Source organism: Rhamphochromis sp. 'chilingali', assembly GCF_963969265.1.
Source record: "Rhamphochromis sp. 'chilingali' genome assembly, chromosome: 21".
NCBI classification, from domain to species: domain Eukaryota; kingdom Metazoa; phylum Chordata; class Actinopteri; order Cichliformes; family Cichlidae; genus Rhamphochromis; species Rhamphochromis sp. 'chilingali'.
The window spans coordinates 13,035,005-13,058,404 of NC_137949.1; the positions used below are offsets into that span (position 1 = coordinate 13,035,005).

Genomic DNA, 23,400 nt, shown 5'->3' on the forward strand with positions numbered 1-23,400 from the left:
TAAGTAAAAATGTTTTTAGTGCACTGAACATAGATGAACTGACCCTTTAAAACTGTGTATCCAAAGACTGAGTATAAAGAAGGAAGTAGCCACTGTAATGTCAGCCAATAACATTGTAATCGCTGGTTTCTGAAGCATTTTGGCCATTACCATTTCAGCTTTTTGAAACCAGATGACACAAGTGAAAACACATGACAAAGAAACCGAAGGACATTGCATACTCAAGGTCTCAGGGTCACTAATAAGGACCATAATTTATAAAATGAACATCATGTTTTATTACATTGGACTTGAAACTAGTGATTGAGCCCATAAACTCAAGAGAAAAGGGTTTACTAAAGTAATCACGAGTCAGTTGCCAAGAATTTTATCCAATCTGTCTTGTTCTTGAGCAACCGCCCCCTGCTGGCCTTTACAAGCGATTCCCATTTAAGGCCCATCTGCACTGGTTTTACTGTTTAGATCTCTGTTACTGATACTCTGATACTCCCTGTTTGTGAGTATATCATTTATACTAATAACCATCTTAGATTTTGCCATACTCGTTTATATTACTTATAATGTTGTCCCACCACAATCTGTTAACTCTGGTATTCCTCAGGGTTTCATCTCAGGTCCCGACTGATTCCTTTTAGATGATCAAACTGCCCTAATAGATATCTGTGCCGTATAAGTAATCTACTATACTAATCATATAGTGTTTCCAAGGCTGACCAAGGAAATAAATACTTCTTGGTGATGTAATGCAATAAACTAAGCATAACTGAAAAGTTCGCAGTTTTTTAAAAATTATTCACAACTCACATTCTCGCCCGGTGATGTGGGCAGATGGCTCATATGTTAGGGGTTCAAAATTGGAAACAACAGTCACACGACGAGTCTTAAAAATGGAAGATGTTGATGGGAGCAAATTTCAATAGATATCAGTGTACAGAGTCTTGATCTTTAATGCTCATGCATTCATTTGCCCATAAGACAGTTTCTGTTTTTGTAGAACATCATCTGAGTCATTTTGACATTTGGAAAAGCTTCAGATTTGAGATTAACTTTGCACAAGAATACAGTTGCAGCACAATAGGCGGAGTTTGTTCAGCCCAAATGGGAGTGATGGATGATATTCATACGTCAATGTTACTCTGGATGGGGGGTTAAACTAAATGAAGCTGTAAGCCTGTCTGAGGTTTAATAGTATGATCGCATTTTTAATCCCAGGTTGAAACTCCATTTTCTCTGTCCTAGGATGGCTTAAGTTGATGTAGTGTATTATGTCATAATCAGTCATTCACATGCTGATAGTAAAATATCTCCAGAGGCCAGATCTTTCTGGTGTTGTAGGAGTCAAACTGTCAAACAATAATTATTAAATATTATAATACTGTACCGCAGTCTGTTGAAAAGTATTGTAATCGTGGAGCCGTGTTCTGATAACCTGGCTATTAAAGGACAGATGTAGTCATATCCAGCTTGTCTGACTTCACTGTGAACTGGAAATGAATATAACACCCCAGGTGCAGTGTGTGTCTGTGTGTGTTCATAAGTAAATGTGCACAATAGTAGGATGTAGCTGGGTTGAAACCTTCCGTTGTTGTCTGCTAAAGGCATTCCTCCCCGTTTCCCACCCTCACACGTACACGCAAACACACATCAGTCTCTAGAAAGATATTCCTGAACAAAGCACTCTCCCAGAGATGTATCTGTAAGGAAATGCTGTGAGGGAAAGGGGATGATTCTGGCGATTTTTTTTTTTTTCTTAGCCCTAAACTATAATTCTGTCGCTCTTCCAGAGCCACCAGCTGCCTGCCTAATAACATTCAGTGAAGCTGCTCAGTGACCTAAAATGTGAGGTGATATATGTGTGCAGCTGTGCTTTATCTCCTGTCACAGTTTGGGTTTTCATCTCGACAGCAACAGTGAGACGTGTAATGGATGGAAACTGTGGGAAAACACTGTCTGTCTCTATGTACATAATGTATTAATGTATAACCCCTGTGTGCCGGTGTAGGTTCCCCGTGTGGAGCTGACCCTCTCTGAGCTCCAAGAAATGGCCACAAGACAACAACAACAAATAGAGGCTCAGCAACAGATGTTGCTCGCCAAGGTAAAACACTCACTCATACTGTACACGCACACAGAGCTGCTGGATGGATTGCCTGTCAGTTAATGTAAGGTTAGCTACATTAGAGTCTGTCTGAAAAGATCGGCTTTGAGGCCCCTGGAGCCTCAGATGAATGTGTGTGCGCATCACATCACATGCATCTTTTTTTGTGTGTGTGTGTGATTGAGTTCAGGGTTTGAGGAACGACGTGAAAGATTGGCTCTGGAGGAGAGATGTCGTTTTCAGACGTAGGCTGGGGAGAATTGAGTTAAGACTTTTTCCGAGGCTGCAGTTTCTTACATGCACCACACAGGAGATAGTCTGGTTTAGAAATACTCAGTGAGGTTTACCTGAGGGAGCTGCCTGGGTGGAGCGTGCAGGAGGAAGCGCACATGACAGCTGCTCTCCAGACTATTACCAGCGCTCTTCTCACATCAGCACAAATCGATGAAAACTCGCACAGTTGAAGGTCACAGTAAGTTTGTGCTGGGGAGTTTGCACGTTAACCCCTTAAGCCCAAGGTGACATGGGTCAAAATATTGCTACGCCCAGATTAAGTTTTTTTGTCGTTGTTTTTTTCAAGTACATATATACCCCGTCAGTTGTAGATGTGCACACGTTGTTGATGTTGAAGGGAGACAGTTTGAGCAGATCTGAGAGACTGGACAGTGTGGGTCTTTACATAGTGCGTCTGTTTTGTCATGAAAGAGTTTCTGTTTTAGAACAACATAATTTGGGTCGTTTGAACATTTGGAAAGCCTTCACATAGGAGCTGAACTTAAAAATAGGAACGCAACTACAGCACCACAGGCTCAGTTTGTTCTAGCCCATTTCAGAGTGTTGGAACTGTAAACGCAAGTTTTGTTTTTCCTTGCAGCCGGCTTTGTTGCAGAAGACTGAGCTATGGATTTTTAGCTAGGCTGACCATAAAAAAGAAGTTAGACTTGTAGAAATGTTGTTTGGTGGACCTTGCTAGTGCTGAGATTTTGGTCCATATTGATGTGATAGCCTCACACAGTCGCTGCAGATTTATCGGCTGAACAACCATGATGCAAATCCCCATTCCACTACATCCCAAGCATGCTGTAGTGGACTAAAAGTGAACTCATTGTCATGTAAAAGAAACTAATATGAGATTAATTAGAGTTTGAGATAAGTACACTGTGGTCATAGAGGCATGGACATGGTCAGCAACAACGTTCAAGTAGGCTGTGGTATTTAAACAATACTCGGTTGGTGCTACCGGGCCAAATGTGTGCCAGGAAAATATCTCCTGCACCATTAAACCACCACAAGCATGAAGCATTGATACAAGGCAGCATAGACCCATGCTTTCATGTTATTCTCCCCCCCCTCTTTCAGTCACTTTAATTTAAAAACTGTGTAATTTTAAAACTGTATATTCTGTGTATTTATTGTCTCACTCTTATTGCTTGTTCTTATTGTCCTTCTCGTCAACGTTATGCTGCTCTGTTGTATGTTAATTGCCCCTTGGGGATAAACAAATACTGCCTGGATTCAGAACAGAGGTCTTTATCAAAGAAAGGGGTAAAGATGTTTCTTTTTTGATGTGGTGTGAACTCGACTTTTTCTCACTTTTGACTCTTTTGGCTGATGTTTAGAAAGCTTCAGGGCTGCAGCACATGTGAGAAAATATCTGGAGACACAGATCATGGTCATTCGGCCCCATCCCCAGATTCAGGAAGTGGCCTTCTGAGTTAGCAGGAAATGAGTTCAGCAGGGATCTACAGCTGCTGGGAAGTTTACCCAGTATTGTACTCCAGGAAGGAGTCAGGAAAGTGAGCCAAACGGCATTCATTTGGTAAAGTTTTCGATAAAATGCATCAACCACAAACTTTTATTTGGCCATTTTGAGTTTTTCAAGACTGCTGTGGAAGTGATTTCTTTTGCCTGTCAGTTTAATGCTGATATCCAGCTTTTTTTTTTTTTTTGTAAAGCAGCAGTTTAACTGCTTCTGTAATTTGACAGCTATTAAGTGTTTCCTTCCAGCTTGCTCAAGCATTTCCTTGCTGGATGAAAAAAATCCCAGGCGCTGATGTAGAAACATTTTCTGTCTTCTCAACATTAATATAACGAAACGTAGATTGATGACTTCCTGGAAAATAAAAAGTCGAAAACATAAAAACTTTTATTCCTGCACTACGTCTGTAATTAAACACCCTTCTCTTATGTAATGTGTTAGCAGGGCAGCTTCCTGCCAACATGCCCTTTTCTCCTCCTCTTTGTGTGTTTATGTGAAAGAGAGAGACACACAAACGCATGCACACACACACACACGCACACGCACACATACCTGCAAAATACAGAGTGAGTGGTGTAAACTGCTTCAGTCAGCATTACACATCACAGCCTTTCTCTGTCTCCTCACTGTAGTTTATTGTGTGTGTCAGATACATAGATACACACAAGCTTAAATGAAAATCAATAGCAGCTGATGGTCTTCGGAGTTGGATGTGATGATCGGGTGAAAATAAACTGCATGCATGGCAGTTATTATAGTATTATGCTGTTGACTAAGGATGTGCACGGCCAGATGATTAAGTGTTCCTGCCCTCACTATTCAGCACTGAAAACACTTCTCGTTTAAATGAATAATTCATATTTTATGAATGCAGAAGACCAGCTGACTGTTAGGTCTAACACATGGGCATCCAACATGTGGACCACGGACCAGTACTTGCACACCAAAGGGCCCAGTTTATCCCACTAGATTTCTTTGCAGTTTGTGGAAACTGTACTTAAGTCATTAAGTACTCCAATTCACTGTTGCTCCTGGTAAAGTGATGCCAGCCTTTAATTAATTCCTCATTAATGAGGAATCTGACATTCTGTTCTTTGGTAAAATATTAGACGAGTGGGGTAACTGGTGTCTCCAAGTTTGACTTACAGTTTCAGCTTTATTAAGATCTTAAGGCTCAAGTAAAGGTTGAGGTTGAGATAGATGACGGCTGTGTGTAGCTGCAGATGTGATGGTCCAGAAAATGCATGTTTTATGTAGAGTAAAGATAAACACTTAAACACGGCAATAAGCTGCTGGTGCTAGTGCTGCTGATATATATAATCTGGTATTATGTGTGTACAACAGGATGCATGGTATGAAGCGGCACACTAATCTATTTCACCAACATTTGAAATAAGATTTTATTTATGAAAAATAAGATTAACATGCAGGTGTGCAAAATGAGAGGGAACAATGTGAAAACACATGCATGTGTTCTCAAAGCACCAAAAACCAGGAAATATTATCCATCTTTCCATTAATCTTCTTAACCACTCAACCAATTCAGGGTTGCAGTGGGGGTCTGGGGCCTATTTCATCTGTCACAGGGCGAAACGTTGGGCACTCCCTGGAAAGGTCACAGAGGAAATCAAATTCATGAGCACCGTGAAATAATTCTATCATCAGTGCATAAACTGAATGTGATTTGTTTTTCACTGAGAACTCATGAAATTTTTGAATGACAGCTTGACAAATAATGAGGCAGACAGCAAACTGGCCAATCAGTCGACAGCACCGGCCTGAATTCATTAAAGACCCAAAATATTTGTGTCAGAGGCTCTTTTAAAACCACTTGAAACGTAGTTTTCATTTCTATAGTCATTTAGTTGGATTTAACAGCCAGTGCTGAAAACGTAACCGAATAACACCAACACGTTTATCAAATTTGAATTCTGCTGATTGAAGTGCTGGAACAAATGCCACTGTTGCTCCTCTGTTTGTGTAGGATCCTCCTCAGTCAGTGAGCTGATTCAGAAAACAGGCTTTCAGGTTCTCCAAGTGAAAACGGGCTCAACCTCGCTAAGTTTAGTTGGTATACCAGATAATCTTATTTTTATAATATAAAAATAGTATTTTTTAGTTTTTTTCTGGCTGGGTTTGCAAAACATGATTTAGTTTCTTTAAAACTGAAAATGCCATGCCACTTTTCAAATGAAATAAATGAAAGTCTGGAAATGACTCTACTTTCACTGTACTTTTGTTTCCTGCAGGAACAGAGACTGAGGTATCTTCAGCAAGGAGGCAGATCCAACCAGGGACAGTCACAGGTGCGATCCACACCTCTGTTAGTCTCCTTTGAGTCTATACAGCACAAGGACACCCTATTTAAAGTTTGCTTTGTTGCTTTACTCACAATTGTGTGAGCAATATATTCATCAAACTAATACAGTTTAAAATACAATAATCTGCATACTGCTTCCTTTATGTGGTTTATATCTAATAATGTGACTGCAGTCTAACCTAGAGGCCAGTTCGCTGAAGGTTAAGTTTCCTGTTTGTCTGTCAGAGGGCTAAATGTTAACAGGTGCTGAAGCTCTGTCTGTTGATTACTGCTGTCTGCAAGTATTTTCCAAGTAAAGCAAATACCTGCGCTTTCATTGGATAACCTTCAGAATTCATTTGAGCATCTTCAAATTAAACACATTGTAGGCATTTATTCCTGAAACTGAGACAGTAAATAATCAACTAAAACATGTATTTTTCTGCATCTTGGGTCACATTTTAGTTAAATTACAGAGCAGGTATCCTTTCAGTATACCTAAATGACTGGAACTGCCACCACTTGAGTGTATGGGGAGTTTTTAACCACTTTAAACACTGACTTCTCTTTTTCAGTCTGAAGCTGAGAAGCTGCAGCGGCTCAAAGAGCGAGTGGAGACGCAGGAAGCGAAGCTGAAGAAGATCCGAGCCATGAGAGGCCAAGTCGACTACAGCAAACTGATCAACGGAAACCTCTGTAAGCCTAAACACTCTGTAACACTGTAGAGTTGGTGACTGTGGATTACAGGCCCCGAAGTAAACGACTGCATATTAAAAGACCATGAATTTAACCTCATAAAGCCTTGATGCTGCAGCGTGAGGGATTTTTTTTGACCATTTACTCAGTCCCTTACAGCGTGCTCGGTGTTTATATGTATTTCTGTAGAATCTGAGCACTAAAATCTTAATAACTACAGCGATGTAATTTCAATCTGACGTCCTGCTCTCTGTGTGTAGCTGCAGAGATTGACCATGTGAGCAGCCTGTTTCAGGAGAAGCAGGCGGAGCTGCAGACTGCGGTGATCAGAGTCGACCAGGTATGAAAATTTATTTGGTTTCTATAAACTTTGAAGCAGATTTGATTTGATAAGATATATGTGCACATATATGTATTTAATTTTGGTCTAACAGTTGACTCAGCAGCTGGAGGATTTGAGGAGAGGACGCCTGCAGCTACACTCTGGTGCACCAGGTCAGGGGGCACCCACGGGACCCCAGGGTGCAGGCACTGGTCATAAGGGATCGCCTCTTTCAGGCCCTGCAGCTCTGGAGCTGAGGAAACTTTACCAGGAGCTGCAGGTAAACTATACCCTGAGCAAACACTTGGCCTTTGCCAAGCAATCTTTACGGCTAATTGAAAAGATGTGTAGTAAATGTTTATGTCTCAATCTGGTTGGAAAAACAAAGGACACCTGTTCTACCAACACCTCCGCTGCACCACCAAACCATCTAAGCATGTGGGAACAATATGTTTTAGAAGCTCATGCAAATAAGCAATGCAATAAACACTGTGAATGCCATGAGGTTATACTAGTTTGGTACCTACAGTGGATATAATGTGGCTGTCTGATCACAGCTATTTTAAAACCAATCAAAAACATAATAAAAATATTGCAGAAAAAAAGATGTTTAGTGCGACCTTCTCCTGCCTGCTTTGGGTGTCAGAAATCATAAATGTGAGTAAAACGTTTTGGGGGTTTTTAAGGCTCGTAACCGGCACAATCTGGAGCAGAGCAGCAAGTTGGCCCAGAATAAGGAGCTGCTGAACAAGAGGAACGCCCAGGTGACCGTGATGGATCAACGCATCGGTGACCTGAGAGAACGCCTGCATAAGAAGAGAGCAGAGGTGCAGTCTGCAAAGAAGTCTGGTCTTTCTTTATCATGTTATATGAGTCTCATTCTGGGTGTCTGTGTGTGTCCACTTCAGTTAAGTCGTATGAATGGAGGCACTCTGTCCTCCCCTCAAAGCTCTTCCCACCCCGGTGCTGGAGTTTCGGGTCGAGTGGCAGCTGTCTGCCCCTACATCCAGGTTCCATCCGAGGGGAGACAAGAGCCAGGGTACCCGCTCCCAGCTGACCCACCGCCCAAACCCACCCCTCTCAGCCACATTTGCTCCCTCTCAGGTTGGTGGATGTTTATTTTGTTTTGTTTTTTTCCCCCATTTTAAGTCTCTGTGCTTTACCAGACTTGGTTTGTCTTTATCACTGTCTGACCTCTAACTTGCTCTTCTTCCATTTCTTTCTCCTGTCGTGTTTTTTCCCTCTTCCCCTTCTCTGTCGGTGTTCTCTCCAATGTTCAATGATTTAATGTGGTGGTTCTGTGATTGCTGTTTTGTAATGTGTTGTGGTGCTGGTGTGGGTCTCGCTGTTGTTTTCGTCATTCCGATGTCATGGTGGTGATGTTTACGTCTGTGCTGTTGTTTGGTGGGTGTTACTGTCTCGTGGTTGGTGTTGTCTGTGGTGGTGGGTGTGGCCTTACAGAGGAAGAGAGGAGTGCCATCAGGAAGCCTCCCAGCCAATGGAAAGAGTCAGATTTAGACATCGTCCTGTCAGAGCCCACTGAGCGGTGGGAGGGGCCTCTGTCCCCTCAGGGGGGCGACAGTAACAGTGAGTCCAGGAGAAACCACTAAACACACTTACTCACCGCTGGGTTTATTGGTGATAGCACGATGCTAGCAGCACCTTCAGCCTTAACTCCTCGTTTTTACACAAAAAACAAGTTGCTCAGTTGCCAAAAGTCACCTTACACAAATCCAAGTGTAAAGTATCAAAACAGTGTATGGGATAGTAGTGAAAATTAGTTTATAGGTTATAATATTATTTCAACATAGCACCACATGTTTATGTGAAAAAGAAGGGGATGACCACTCGAAAGATTCACTTAATAGATTTTTTGAGCAGACGTTTAAACATTCTGTTATCTAGAAACTGCTTGTGTGAGTTTTTTAGGGTGAATATTTGGTGGTATGGCTCTGTAAATATGGCCTCTAAGGAGGTCAGGGTGCTGCTCTTGAGAGTAACTGGAGACATGCAGCTTGAGTTAACATAGAAAGTTAATGTCAGATGTGTGATCTGAGACAGCAGATTTGGAGCCTTGTAGAAAACACAGTTTTGCAGGTAGGAGACTGAGATTTTGTGTACAGCTCCTCATATACAAGGCACATAACATTCGTTAAATCGGTTCAAATCAGGTCAGAGGTTTCAAATCTAGGGCTGACACTATTTTATATATATATATTTTTAGAAAGATCCAGTGATGGTGCTCATTCAGAGCAAGATGTTTTATTCGATTTATAAACCATCCCAGTCCAGCAAGAAGTTATTTTTCTGTCCAGGAATAAGTGTGTGTGTGTGTGTGTGTCTGTGTGTGTGTCAGAAAAACATGTTCATGAGCAGTTATCATAGACTGTATTCCTGCTAATTAGTGCAAGTTAATTAGGAGGTTAGTCCAGCAGTCTACATAGCGATCACTGTCATTTTCAGATAATGGATTTTAAAAAGATTCCAGTATGTTCCAAAATGCCACAGATGTAGCTGAGCGGTTCAGTTTAAGGAACTGAGTTTACTAAAAGTTGACCTCCGTTATTGTCATGAAGGGGAAATTTAATACAGAGAGCTTAAAATTTCTGTGTATGTGGTTCTAAATGTGTTCATATCTGCTGTAAACTTGAACATTTTAACACGGGAGTTTATAGGGACTGACTCACTTTTGGAGCCAGCTGCAAAGACCCAAAATAGAAAAGGGCATTCACAGCACACATTTTCTTAATCTGACTCCCAGAGTGGATGCATTCAAACCGAGCACGCTCGTGTTTAAACCGCTATGCAGACCAGATGGTAAAGAGACAAAACATAATTGAATCAGCTGCTCAAAGGACCCTAAATTGTAAAGGTCGAGTGTACAAGGGTGCAGACATGCCATCTGATAGCCAACAGCTGCTCAGGGTTAAGAAGCACAGCTTCAGAAAATAAACCAAAGTCTGGCTTTAGACTCGAGTTTATTTATTCCGACATCTCTTCCTACACAGTGTGGAAAAATACAATTTAAACTGCCGATATCTATTTTTTTCACCTACACTGAAGTAAAATAAAGAGTCTTCAACCAGCTTTGTTTTAACACCCATTGTGTTCTTGAATCCCAAAGCAAATGCCACAGTTCTATTAATGTCGCTGCTTATGTAATGCGGAAAATTCGTAGTTGTAAATCAAATCAACAGTCTACTGGGCAGGGGGCCATTGCACATGAATGAGAGAAAGCCTGAATTGTAGCTATCTTTAGTACGTGTGATGAGTGTGTGAGGGAGTCGGATAACAAGAGGTTTTAGGTGAGAGGGTGATGTCATCGGGGAGATTAAGCCCAGAAAAAAAGCAAAGCAAGGAATCATTTATTTGTTTAAAATATGTTAAACAAAACTGGCTCATATTTGCTAGAAAGTGCTGAAACGATGGATATTTATTACACTACTTTTTATAATAATTTTATATTTGGATCTAAAGCTTTCTGTTGTGCATCCTGATGGTTGGGTGAAAGATGTCGGATCTGTTTCTGGTGAACTCCTTCAGTTCCTTCTCATTACGTGAGGCCATTTGTAAGCAGTTTTTGTAGTGTGACTGTATATGAAAGGTGGCTGTTGAGTCTGGCTCTGAAAAGCTGCATTTTTATTCATGGCCATCAGGGTGCGACTTCTCCAGCTGTAAATAGAAGTCAGATTATATAAAAGTCTGTGAGAAAATGATCGTGATCCTCTCTTATATATGACCTCAATAATTGTGATGTGTTTAAAAAAATCGTTTTTCTCCGATTCAAATCGATTTTAGTTTGGAAAAATACAATATCGATTCATTAAATCCTGAATTGATTTTTGAATATAAATGTATTTTGCAAGAAATGCCAGCATCTCATGTTAAAGCTCACAAAACTATTTCAACAACCAGCAGAACTATTAAAGAGCAGGTAAACGGATTCCGCAAAAAGATGTAAACACAAAGTGTGGACCGTTCACCTGACGGCACGTCCACGGACACGCTGTCGGGGCTGAAAGCTGACATCTCACAGATTCCGAAACTGCAGCTTTGGTCTCTCTCCGACCAAAATTCACTGAACCAGCAGCAAAAGAAGATCAAAATTACGCTTCACGTTTCAAAAACATTGTCGTGAATTCGCTCTGTTTTTAATACGAAATGATTTTATCTTGTAAAACATGTTCGCATTTAAAGAAAAATAGACTATAAATCAGGTTATGCTTTAGCATGTGTGCCTGTTGATTTCATTACTGTATGAGCGTGCAGTTTTTCAGCCAAACCTTTATTTAAACAGGAAGTGAAATCTCTCTTGTGAAAGCGTCCTCACAGCATCAAATTAGATGTTTTTAAATGGAGAGAGAAACTGGAGCTCAGAGGGGAGAACTCAGAAACAGAATGGTCTGCCTGGAACCACAGAGCCACCATGATGCTGTTCAGATACAGAGCTGGGCTGTTATCTACGTCAAAGGCAGGAGGAGAGATTTCTCAGCAGAGCATTGCATTTAATCATTTGTTTGCATTAAATGCTGTGGCTGCTGATTATGGCAACATCATATTTTACAGACAGAATATCAAACTCAAACGCTTAAAAATGGTGAACTAAAGAGACTTGAGTGGTGAGGCTGAAACGCTTTACTGCATGACCCGTTTGTCGTTTGCACCAGGACGTACCGTGACTGTGCTGTAAACTGTCTTTCCTCTATAACACTGAGTGACTGCTTCTAATCTGGGCTCTCAGGGGCAGGCGGCCAAGTTTCCACCTCTCACAGAACTGACTGCTTGTTTCCTGTCGTGACTGTTTTCTTCCTGAGGTCAGCGGGTTAAAGCAGCCAACAGGTTTCGCAGCACAACTTACTGTACAGACTGCGTGGCTCCTGGGTTGAAGAGTTAATCAGTATTAGTCTGGTATGAGCCAGGACTGTGACGTGACTGGGCGAAATGGTTAGGTAACAGTTTGTAAATGGCTGCTGGAGTTTAACATTATGTGGAATTTTATTTAGCAGCACTTATTTAGCCATTTTAGCGCCACGGCTTTGATGGTGGATCTCCATCAGTCATTTCTTCTCCACTTCTGCAATACCTTGGAAGATCACCTGACTTCTTCACAAAGCTATTTCCTGTTAAATGTCTTCAAGGGTGTGGCCAAGTTGCCATGAAATTCCAAAGCATTGAGCTAGGCTGTTGACCTTAGCTGTCACAGACAACAGTGGCTGAAGATTTACTACTGTGACTCTGCACTGAACTGAGCCAGTTTATTATGTAACAACACCTCTGCAGAGACAGAGGCTGAGTTAAACTTCACATTGTAGAGTTTTGTTCTGTTTTAAACCCTGATTGTAGCGGCTTCCTGTTTTTTAGAGGTTTTATTCTTCTAGTAAAAATAGTTTAACTGCAGCCACGAGTCATTTTCTGTGACTGCTATTGTCAGTCACTGTGCATTATTACAACTTACATTATATTGGCTACAAATTTTAAGTATTGATGAGTTACCTTTACTTAGTATTGTTATTTTAGATGTCCTTTTCAACCATTCATTCTTAATTTTCTCACTTTTTCTTGCTAAGAACCCTTTTTTTTTTAAATTTAATTGTAACTCTTGAAAAGTGAAAGGTGTAAGCGCCTGGAGTACGCCTGGTTGGGAATCAGTGCATTGTCCGCTTGGATTTATGTTGCCGAGTAAACTACAGACATGCTCTGTGTATGCTATTTTAGCAGCATTAAAATATACATGTATATGCAACAAATACACATTATATACACTCCCTTTAACCGATCATTTTTTTAGTTACTTAACCGTTCATAGTATCTTTTTTCATCTGTCTTTTCCATTTGGATTTATTTGCTTCTTTCTCACTTTAATTTCCTTTCCTGTTTTGATCCCTTCCTCGGCTCCCTGACTCTCTGCCGCTTTCTCCCTTCAGCCAATGAAGCACCGTGGCCCACCATCACTAAGAGCGTAACAGACTGGAGGACCAACAGTCCAGAACAGGTACTGGTGTAATTCTCAGTTATATTAGTTATTCTCATGAATTCTGTGATCATAATAAATAATTTATTGCACTGTAAGCGATGTTATAGAGGTATCAAGGCTCACTTGAGGCTTCTGCTTAGCAGTGAAGTGATGGTGTGAACTTTTCAACTCAAAATGTCTAAGGAGGAAAATCTCCATGGGAAGCAGTCATGAATGTCTTGGTGTAAGAAGAAAAAAAAAATAGGTTATGCAGTTACAGTGGGGCAAAAAAGTATTTAGTCAAATACTCTGTTATTGCCAACAAAGGTTATGTTACAAAGTATTGAGTTGTATTTTTGTTATTGACCAAATACTTATTTTCCACCCGAATTTACGAATAAATTCTTTACAAATCCTACCATGTGGATTCATGGATTTTTTTTTTCACATTCTGTCTCTCACAGTTGAAGTGTACCTCTGGTGCAAATTACTGACCTCTGTCATCATTTTAAGTGGGGGAACTTGCACAATCGGTGGCTGACTAAATACTTTTTTGCCCCACTGTATACTTCATATCTGTGTCTCCCTCCCACCAGCTTCCCTCTGGTTATGGTACGTACCCCAGTGCCACCCACCAGGCAGCTGCACATCACTGCGCCACGAGCTCCCTGCCTCGTTCTGCCCCTGGTACACTGGGTTGGCCTCGATCCGGTGCCGCCTCATCCCCCCATTCATCATCCCCCTCTTCACAGCAAATACAGCACCGTATTTCTGTCCCTCCTAACTCAAGCCAAGGTAATAAATAGTTTTATTTATTAAAATAAAAGCTTATCTTCTTCTTCTTCTTTCAGTCCTGTTGATTGTATAACTTTGTTTTTCTGTTTCTGCACTTAGGTTCTGCCACCACCTCCCAGCCCTCCCCGCTGTCCCCACAAACAGAGCGGACAGATCCCCCTCCGGCGGTGGCCGTACGTCCCTACGTCCCGGACCATCCCTCCAGGCCACAGTCCCCCAGGAAGGGCCCTGCTACTATGAACAGCAGCTCCATCTACAGCATGTACCTACAGCAGCCTCAGGCCAAAAACTACGGATCTCTGAGCAACAGGGCTACTGTCAAAGCAGGTGATTAAACAGCAATTACTTGTTTAGACAGTTTGACAGCTTCTGCAGGTGAAAACAAACCATAACCCATCCTTTTTCCTGTCTCTCCACAGTCTACGGTAAACCCATCCTCCCCTCCTCCTCCACTTCTCCATCCCCTGTCTTTTTCCTCCAGGGGGGAGGAGGAGGAGTAAAAATATCAGGGGAGGAAGCTACAGATAAAGATGGAGGAAAAGGAGAAGGAGAGGGCCAAATTCAACCTCCACCCAGTGTGGACAACATCCCTCGTCCCCTCAGTCCCACTAAGCTCACCCCAGTTGGTAGGTGCAACCAATCACCAATAAATGTTACCTTTCTTTGTTAAAATGTTTCTCCTGTATGTGTTTAATACCAGAAAACACATTTTGTGTTAAAATAAGAAGAGTGATAAAGATGCTGAACGCTGGACCTCGACAGGAGGAAACGAGAAACACCAGAGAAAAGATTCACAGATGTAATGAAAGAGGACATGCAGAGGGTTGGTGTGACAGATGATAGCCAGGGATAGGATGGAGGCAGATGATGGAGCAGCACTTAATGCACTGTCACATTTTAGGCCAAACTTTGTGCTGAAAAAAAAGTATATTTGTCTGCACACTGAAAAAGATGTCACATCATGTTAAATACGACACTAAGGATTGAAAAAGCTCATTTCAAGCAATCTAGATATGCAAAAGATGTATAAATTAACGCTCTTTGAACTATAAAAAATGCATTTGTTTATTTTCTGTTTGGGTGTTAAATGCATGTCTACACACTTTAAAGTTTATTACAGTAACCCAGTCACTTAGTCACACTGGCTGCAGAAATATTACTCGCATAGTTTCATAAATTTCCCGTGTCTTCACTGGTCTCTTTGAGTGATACTCTTCTTATTAGCTTTTTATTCTTACTAAAGCATATTCCAGCCTCCTTCATCATTTAACCACAAATTTTATGTCAGTTGTTCAGTCAAGCATTGATTTCCTGGGAGCAGCCCTAGAATTGAGTCAGAGGACCTTCCTTAGAAAGAGCTAAATCAGCCATTCTCAAACTGCAGCCTGCTTCCAAATCTCCTGAAACACACCCAAACCTTTAATCACGTGAGCCAAATAAAATATATTTAATTCTTTCTTTTTCCAATGATACATTTAGATCTTTTTGTACTTAACTTTTTCCCTTGATAACAAAAATAAGATGCGAGAACATGTTAAAAAAAGACATTTAAAAAATCTATCTCTCTTGGCCCGCTTGAATTGTAGCCCACACCTTGGAAATCATTAAAAGCAGGACCAGATTTTTAAATCCCAGAATATCACATTTATATCTTTTTTATACTGTAAGTCTTAAAGAAAGTTCTCATTAAGTTATGGTAGTGTGCTTATCAGTCACAGATCACGCTATCCTGAAGAGCTTTTGGGAATAATTTCAGCAAAAGAAAAAAGATACAATCTAAGAAACAGGAGCAGAAAAAAATACATTTTGCCAAGAACAAATGACAAAAGAAGAAAGTAGCTTTAAAGCTTTGTCCCCCACAGCCCACTCTCAGCTCCGATACCAGAGCGATGCAGACCTGGAGGTTCTCCGCCGCCGCTTCAGCAACGCGCCGCGGCCCCTCAAGAAACGGAGCTCGATCACTGAACCTGAAGGCCCTCAGGGGCCAAACATCCAAAAACTGCTCTACCAGAGGTTGGTGCTACCACATGTTTAACTGCACCAGGACAAACAAAAAACTTTCAGGAATTTAAGACAGAAACAGAATCAAAATGGAAAAATGTAATTTGTTTTTGCCGTTTTTTTTTTGCAGGTTCAACACATTAGCAGGAGGCATGGAGGGAAGCTCAGGTAAGACACCGACATATGATGGTCAGGTGACATCTGTGTGCCTAAATATATATAGATTTAAGTTCCTTCTTTAATTCTAGGCAATACTTTCTACCAACCGGACTGCCTTTTGGGAGACATGGACAACATTCATTCAGCTAATGGAAACGTAGAACGTGGAGATAAACAGGTCGCTGCAGCAGCCGCGGAGAGTGAAGCCCAAAACCTGAATTCGGATTCCCGCCGTTCGTCTCCTCCTGCAGTTACGACAGAATTATCCAAAGAGACAACAGCAGCGGCAGAGACTGGCAACGGCGTCTCACCATCGACCCAATCAAGCCCGATTCCTGTACCTGAGAGACCAGAGGACCAAAATAATAACAACCAGAGAGGCTCTAGTCCTGCTCAAAACTCAGTTGGCCACATCTCTCCTTCACCATCTCCTCCTGCCCCGCCCACTCTGCCTAAGGTATGTATACAACAACACAAAGCATACACATTAAACCTGGGCATCTGTCACACAACAATACACCAGGTTCATTTTCTTTACTGTTTCTCTTATGCTGTTTGCTGCAGGTAAAGCGAACCAACCTGAAGAAGCCGTCATCAGAGCGAACCGGTCACGGCCTGAGAGTCAAGTTTAACCCTCTGGCTCTTCTCCTGGATGCGTCATTGGAGGGAGAGTTTGACCTGGTGCAGAGAATCATATATGAGGTAGATCAGAACATGATGTTGTGCAATTATAGTGCTCTTATAACACAGTCTCACTTTTCATACTTGCAAAGATTACTGTGTTGCTTTGCAAAGGTAAAATTAAGTTGAATATAATTTATTTCTATAACTACATCAGCCATAGTTCCAAATGATTCCTAAACGCAGAAGCTAAAACAAGAAAACTGACTCACAGACATTTGAAAGCACTATTTCAGTTTCATCACTCATCAAAGTGACCTCAGTTTGGCCGTCGGTTTGGATGATGCTCTTACCTGGATGATTGAGCAGGCATCAAGACAGGTCTTTGAGGACATTTTTGATGTGGTCAGTGATTAAAAAGCAGAAGCACACCGACTGTGATCAGGTTGGAGCACTGATGAGACAGGAATGGATCACTATCATTTAGGATTTGGGCCAGAAGCCGATATCCAGCATCCCACTGAGCCCAGAAGAAGAAGAAGAAACATATTGTAGTGAAGACACTGAAATGTGTCAGAATGAGTGATGAGGCTTGAGATATGCCGTTACAGTAAAGAGACAGTAGGGGTTATCATCAACAGAGATATGATCTGCATTTGGAGAATGACCTAAACCACAAAAATCTTGTGTCATACAACAGTAAACTTAAAAAAATAACGAGTGCATTTGAACTCAGAAGCTGTCCTGATGATATTTTCTTTAGTCCTGTTGAACAAATAGTCTCTGAAGTGCGAGGTAGCAGCTGGTCAACTATGGAAAGCTGGCCTTCTTAGAAGACAAGGGAAACTTCTGCAGAGCCTTCAGATTTTGAGATAATTTTTAAGCAGAGCTGAAAATCATCACACAATGTGGTTACACTTGTAAAGGTTACTTTTTTGTGTTGCATTAAAAAAAACATTGGGTTATGCAACAGTGTAATATTTTTACATGCCAGTAATTACACCCACATGCAGACTGCCTCAACAAATTTGCCATTTACCAGGCAGTTTTAAAGCATTTTCAGTACCTTCCTGACAATACTTCCCTTTAATCTGTGCCAGTAGAGAGGAGGTCTCAGCAGGGAACTGTACAAGTTATAGTCGGGGATGCACTCTGTAGCAGCAGAGAAAACAGAGCCTCACATCTTTCGATGGAAACCCTGCCATCACTCACGGGAGAAGAGAGTCCTTACTGACTTCTTAGGCTTTAAACTGAAGTTAATGTTCTCAAGGAAACAGTCAGATCCACAAAAAGCTCAGTTTGATATTATTACACTCTGAGGCTGTGAGACTCAATAGTTTTCAACCTGCTCAAAACATGTTGTTTCCTGACTTTTGCACTGAGATCATTCTCAGCTTCTCCAGGCTGATATCACCGTTGTGGAGGTGAGCAGCTAATAACTTATTCCGGCGTTCTCCAAGTCTAATATTTCTTTATACACATCTCTTTTTATTTCAGGTGGAAAACCCCAGCATGCCCAACGACGAAGGCATAACACCTCTTCATAACGCCGTCTGTGCTGGTCATCACCATATTGTGAAGTTCCTGCTGGACTTTGGAGTTAACGTGAACGCAGCCGACAGTGACGGATGGTCAGTGCCTTCATTCGGTCTGTGCGTCATGCAGTAATACAGAGACCAATAACAGAGCAGCGGCTGCATGAAGGACTTGAGGGAGTTTGAGTAATGAGCACGCTTTGTGGTGGCGGTGCTGGAGCTCGGCTCAGAGGCAGCAGTGACAGAGATAATTGACTCCACTTTCATTTTGGCTCAGCTGCCTTAGCAGTATTGAAGGAGGAGATTACAATATGCAATTAGGGTCTGTATCCACAAGTTGCTTGATTTAATTACTGATGCATTTGATTCTTTCGTGGTTAGTTTAATTTAAACTGTAGTTGTTTTAAAATGCATTACAGGAACATCTTTTCTTTCTTTCTTTGATTGGAAGTGAATGAACTTTGGTAAAAAGAGAAATGTTCATGTTGAAGGAGGACCTAATCCTTTTCTTTATTTCCTCTCACATGGAATGTGCGCAGTGCTGTGAAAAAATCTAGCCCACGATTCAGTAGCTTGCAGAACCACCTTTAGCAGCTAAACTAAGTAACTTGGAGAAATCGTTTTCTGTAGGATTTCATTACTCTCTCACATCAGTGTGGAGGAATTTTGACCCAATCTTTCTTTTGGCGGTCTGGACTTTGAATGGGCCATTGCAGCTGTTGTAGATTTCCTGCTGTGCTTAGGATCATCGTGCTCCTGCATGACCTAGTTTCAGTGACGCTTCAGCTGTCACGTTTGACTCTAGAATACTTTGGTATACAGAGAAGCCCTTGGTAACTCAATCCTACAAGGTGCCCAAATCATCATCCCTCCACCACTGTGCTTGAGAGCTGGTACGAGGAGTTTGTGCTGATATGCTGGTGTCTCGTTCTGTTTTTATAAAGGTGCTAACGCTTACCCTTCTAATTCCTATGGAAACAAACGGTAATGGTGTACTTCATTTTTCATAGGACTGCATATACTGACCGAATTGCGATGCTCATATTAAACATAGGCAACGTTTCAGATTTCAGATACTGCTCTAAATGCTTGGTATATGCAGTTTTTTCTACTTTTAGCTCAATATGATATCAAAAAGAGGGGATAGTCCTAATAATAAGGGGAATTCATGAGCCCAATACTGGCTTATAAAGCTGGATCAGACCCACCTATGGGTGAATCTATTTGTGAAGGAAGCTAACAGCAAAGGGACAGCAGTTTGGTAGTTTTGGATATCTGCTATGCTAACAGTTTTTTGTTTTTTTTTTTTGCTGTGAAGTCACAAACTCTGCCAGTCATACAAAATTTGATCAAGCGAGTTAAGGCGACTAAAAGCTCAGCTGACTCTGCTTTAGATCTACAAAAGATCTTTATTGCAATTACAGTAACATAATATATCATCAAATTTCCTTTTTTTCTTCCTTGCAAGGTCCCTTTTAATGTTGTTGTCTTCACAGGACCCCGCTGCACTGTGCAGCTTCATGTAACAGCGTCCACCTCTGCAAGATGTTGGTGGAGTCAGGGGCGGCCATTTTTGCCACAACGATCAGCGACGTGGAAACAGCCGCGGACAAATGTGAAGAAATGGAAGAGGGCTACACCCAGTGTTCCCAGTTCCTTTACGGTAGGAAGATACAGACGCACTCACCTGCGTGTGCAATTACCATAATCGCACAGGTAAACGTCTAAAGTCATCGTTATGTCTCTCACAGGTGTGCAGGAAAAGTTGGGTGTGATGAACAAAGGTTTAGTCTATGCCCTGTGGGACTACACAGCCCAGCAGTCTGATGAGCTCTCCTTCAGCGAAGGTGATGCTATCACTGTGGTGCGTCGCCATGACGACACTGAGACAGAGTGGTGGTGGGCGCGCCTGAATGACCGCGAGGGATACGTGCCCAGAAATCTGCTGGGGGTGAGAGAACCGAAACCAAAAGAGCGAATCTGGTGAAAATATCACAGTGAGAAAGTTAGACATTAGTATAAGAACAGGTACAACTCAAGAACAAAAAGAGAGAGAAAGACTTCAAAGGAGTCGATGATACTGTGAGTTTTATCTCCTCAGGCAGAGTAGAGTGACCCTGATGATATAAACACGATCACCTTACTTTCACAGTGCCAGGAGGACCCAGCTGAGGATCTAAGCCTGTAAACATATTCATATGGTGCCAACAGTTGTGCCATGTAGCAGCAAATCATAAAATCAACTCTAAGACATACAGAAGGCCAGTGGAGAGAAGCCAGATTAGGGGTTATGTGAAAGTAGGAAGTGGAGATGCTGCTCTGTGGGAGGCAAGAGAGAAACTTTTCATGTGTGTTTGACAAGGATTTTATTTCAAAGAATAGTCCAGTTTTATTCAAAGGTTAGGGCTGACTGAAATTCTGCTCTGAAGTTTCAAGCAGCTGGTTTCATGTTAGCATATAAGACGTCAAGGACACTTAGAAAAGATGAGATTTCTGATTTTGAGCTATTTAACTGCAGAAAAGTTTGCCCCATCCAACTCTTGGCGTCACATAGATGGTGTAAAAGAGCAGCAAGAGTATGTCAAGTACCTGTCTGTCCTATGTTCTGTTCAGTTTATACCACACAGAAAACATGCAAATGCAGGAAGACCTTCTTCCCACACGATGCCCCTCAGTCTGCTGGCCTTCAGATGTTCAGGCACCTTGAGAACATGTTGACATGATGTTGTGACCTCACCTACATCCTCGCTTGCTCTTTCTAGCTCTCTGTGTCTGTCTTGTTTTCTCTGCAGCTGTATCCAAGGATCAAACCCAGACAACGCTCACTGGCATAAAGCCCAGATCAGGAGCCTCATGCTCGAAGAGGGGGCATGCATGCAGGAAAGAAGAAGAAGAAGGAGAAGAAGGAGCAGAATGAGGGGAGGACAAAGATGGAGCCACTTTCTTCTATTTGTGTGGATGCAACAGAGCCAAATCGTGATAGATGCAGTGTGCATTTTCACCAAGATGTTGCAGAGCTGACGTAAATTCATAACTCAAAGTGTTCAGCTGCATGAGAAATGCTGAATGAAAAAAAAAGAGGATTAAAAAAGCAATTAAAGCTTTTTTAAAGCTCCACGCAGCTTAAAATATGAAACAATGAGCTTGGAGTCATAAAGCTCTGTCTGATATTCTCCAAATATTCTTTAAATGTCGCTTTATTTTTGTACTGTGTTAATTTTAAATAATGCCAGCCTCATCAGCGACATAGCAAAGGAATGCGCTCTTTCTCAGCTACAGTGGAAACACCTTCACGCTGCACGGCGTGAAGATTTGTAAATGCAGTAAATTTACAGGCTGAAAGTACGTGTGAGATGTGAAATGTGAAAGTGGAGCCGGAAAGAGGAAAGTGAGGGGAGGGTAAACAACGTTAACGGGAGTCAGGTTTCGGCAGAAAATGAATCAGAGGAAAAGAGTTGGAAGTGCAACCACAAGACTGTGACACGTGGAAGCTGGGATCTGCATCCACCCACGCACGGTGAAGCAAAAAGGTTTGAAGTCAAGTCAGAATAATGGGCTGTTTCTGAGTTCATAATCTGACATTCAAGCATTTGTCAACTATTATGGGATGAATGCACGCTCTCACATGTACATGTGTTCAACTGCCAAAATGGTTGTTGAGGGTAAAGGAGGAGAAAGGGGGAAAAGAGGAAGGAAAACAAGAATGAGGAGAAAAGGGTGTGAAAGTGAAGGATGGGTGATACTTTTATTTAGAGGAGATAAAAAAAAAATGCTGCTAGTTGTTGCATATTTTTCTTCAGACTAAAGATACCGACCCTCATGTAAAAACTGACGATTAACCCATTAATTAAACGCTACTCTGTCAATCTGCTGTTAAATGTGTTAAATTAAAGGTCCTGTGGCTACTCAGAAAGGTGGCTTCAAGGAAAGCCCAGCCTAATTCTGGCCTGGGAAAGAGAACCTGTGTCAGTGTTGAAATGGGGCTAAATTAGCCGTGAGTGGAGGAAGAACTGCTTCTGCTTCTGGCCCTGATTTATATTGCTTTATTTAAAACAAAACATTGCTTTCTATTATTATTTTTCTCATTACTAGCACACGCTGCTCCTGTTTCTTTTCATGTATCAGTGCTGGTGCTGCTCACTGCTGCCACCTAGTGTACAGGAAAGGTTTGCCACAAAATAAAGCGCCGTTTTCTTCAGCACGAGCTGTGTAAAATATGAAGCAATAAGATGAGTGATGTTTGGTGTGAGAGTGAGATATTGTTCTGAGAAGTGCTTACCATCACTTTGTGTATATGCAAACTGTAACTATACAGCTACTGTACAATATTAATAAAGAAATTATAATCCCTACAGAGAAAAATAACAATGACTCAGCTCGTTTTTTTTTTTTTTTTTTGGTCAAACAATGCACAGCTGGAACAGTTACAGGCAGACACACGTGAGCTTACATAATTACAAGCCTCAAGTAATAAACCGTGGACTTTAGATGGGAATTAAAGTTCAAAGGTCATTCAGGAGAGCCAGCACCGACAGAAAGCTCTTCAGTCGTAAATTTTTTCCAGATTAAAATCCTAAATTCAATCACTGTGGCGTTTGTTATGTAATTTAACTCTAATGCAGGAACTGAACTACAGAAAACTGTCAGCCTTTTATTTTGTAATTTCAAAATAAAAACACTTGGCAAACCGATCTGTGGGGAAATTTCAAAATCAGTTGAGTTACTTGGGCAGTTTTCCAGTTTAGTTCTTATTGTTAAACTGTTCACTTCAGTTAGTTTTATTAGTTGGAGTTTAGAATGTATTCACTGTGAAATGGATGTTGTTTGATGAGTTCAGAACTGTACAAAATTACAAAACACTACTAACACACATACTCATACTCATGTAAAAACCCAGTTTACATGCCTACCAAAGCTGGCTCAGAGTTGGTGTGCTGACATAGTTGGCGAAACTGACGAATTGTTAAGACACTTTTTAGACAATTATGTTATTTAGTTTTGTTATCTTGTAATTTTATTTGTCTAAAATCCTTTTTTTTTTACACTTAGTTTAAGTTTATTTTAGGCAAACGTAATATAATCTTGTTTCCAGCAGTAAATTCACTTTAAGTTTCTACAGTCATTGGTTTTAATCAAACACTTATTTTGAAGCAGTGACCGGA

General features: G+C 41.3%; 1 protein-coding gene across 4 annotated transcripts in view; it reads left to right on the forward strand.

Annotated features, from left to right (window-relative positions):
* The window catches only part of LOC308389426 (apoptosis-stimulating of p53 protein 1-like), a 56,796-nt gene extending 34,206 nt beyond the window's left edge, over positions 1 to 22,590 (forward strand). For 3 of the 4 annotated variants that reach the window (XM_080870832.1, XM_080870831.1, XM_080870834.1), the window contains 20 exons: positions 2,003 to 2,098; positions 6,107 to 6,163; positions 6,732 to 6,852; positions 7,113 to 7,192; positions 7,287 to 7,454; positions 7,861 to 8,001; positions 8,083 to 8,278; positions 8,636 to 8,761; positions 13,099 to 13,166; positions 13,724 to 13,922; positions 14,022 to 14,249; positions 14,342 to 14,548; positions 15,785 to 15,935; positions 16,054 to 16,091; positions 16,172 to 16,539; positions 16,647 to 16,784; positions 18,201 to 18,334; positions 19,735 to 19,901; positions 19,990 to 20,189; positions 21,031 to 22,590. In XM_080870832.1, the coding sequence (XP_080726958.1) occupies positions 2,003 to 2,098; positions 6,107 to 6,163; positions 6,732 to 6,852; positions 7,113 to 7,192; positions 7,287 to 7,454; positions 7,861 to 8,001; positions 8,083 to 8,278; positions 8,636 to 8,761; positions 13,099 to 13,166; positions 13,724 to 13,922; positions 14,022 to 14,249; positions 14,342 to 14,548; positions 15,785 to 15,935; positions 16,054 to 16,091; positions 16,172 to 16,539; positions 16,647 to 16,784; positions 18,201 to 18,334; positions 19,735 to 19,901; positions 19,990 to 20,189; positions 21,031 to 21,072 (2,925 nt within the window). In that variant the 3' untranslated portion in view covers positions 21,073 to 22,590. The remainder of the gene's footprint in view (positions 1 to 2,002; positions 2,099 to 6,106; positions 6,164 to 6,731; positions 6,853 to 7,112; positions 7,193 to 7,286; positions 7,455 to 7,860; positions 8,002 to 8,082; positions 8,279 to 8,635; positions 8,762 to 13,098; positions 13,167 to 13,723; positions 13,923 to 14,021; positions 14,250 to 14,341; positions 14,549 to 15,784; positions 15,936 to 16,053; positions 16,092 to 16,171; positions 16,540 to 16,646; positions 16,785 to 18,200; positions 18,335 to 19,734; positions 19,902 to 19,989; positions 20,190 to 21,030) is intronic. The other variant, XM_080870833.1, reaches the window with a different exon arrangement.
* The last annotated feature ends 810 nt before the right edge of the window (positions 22,591 to 23,400 follow it).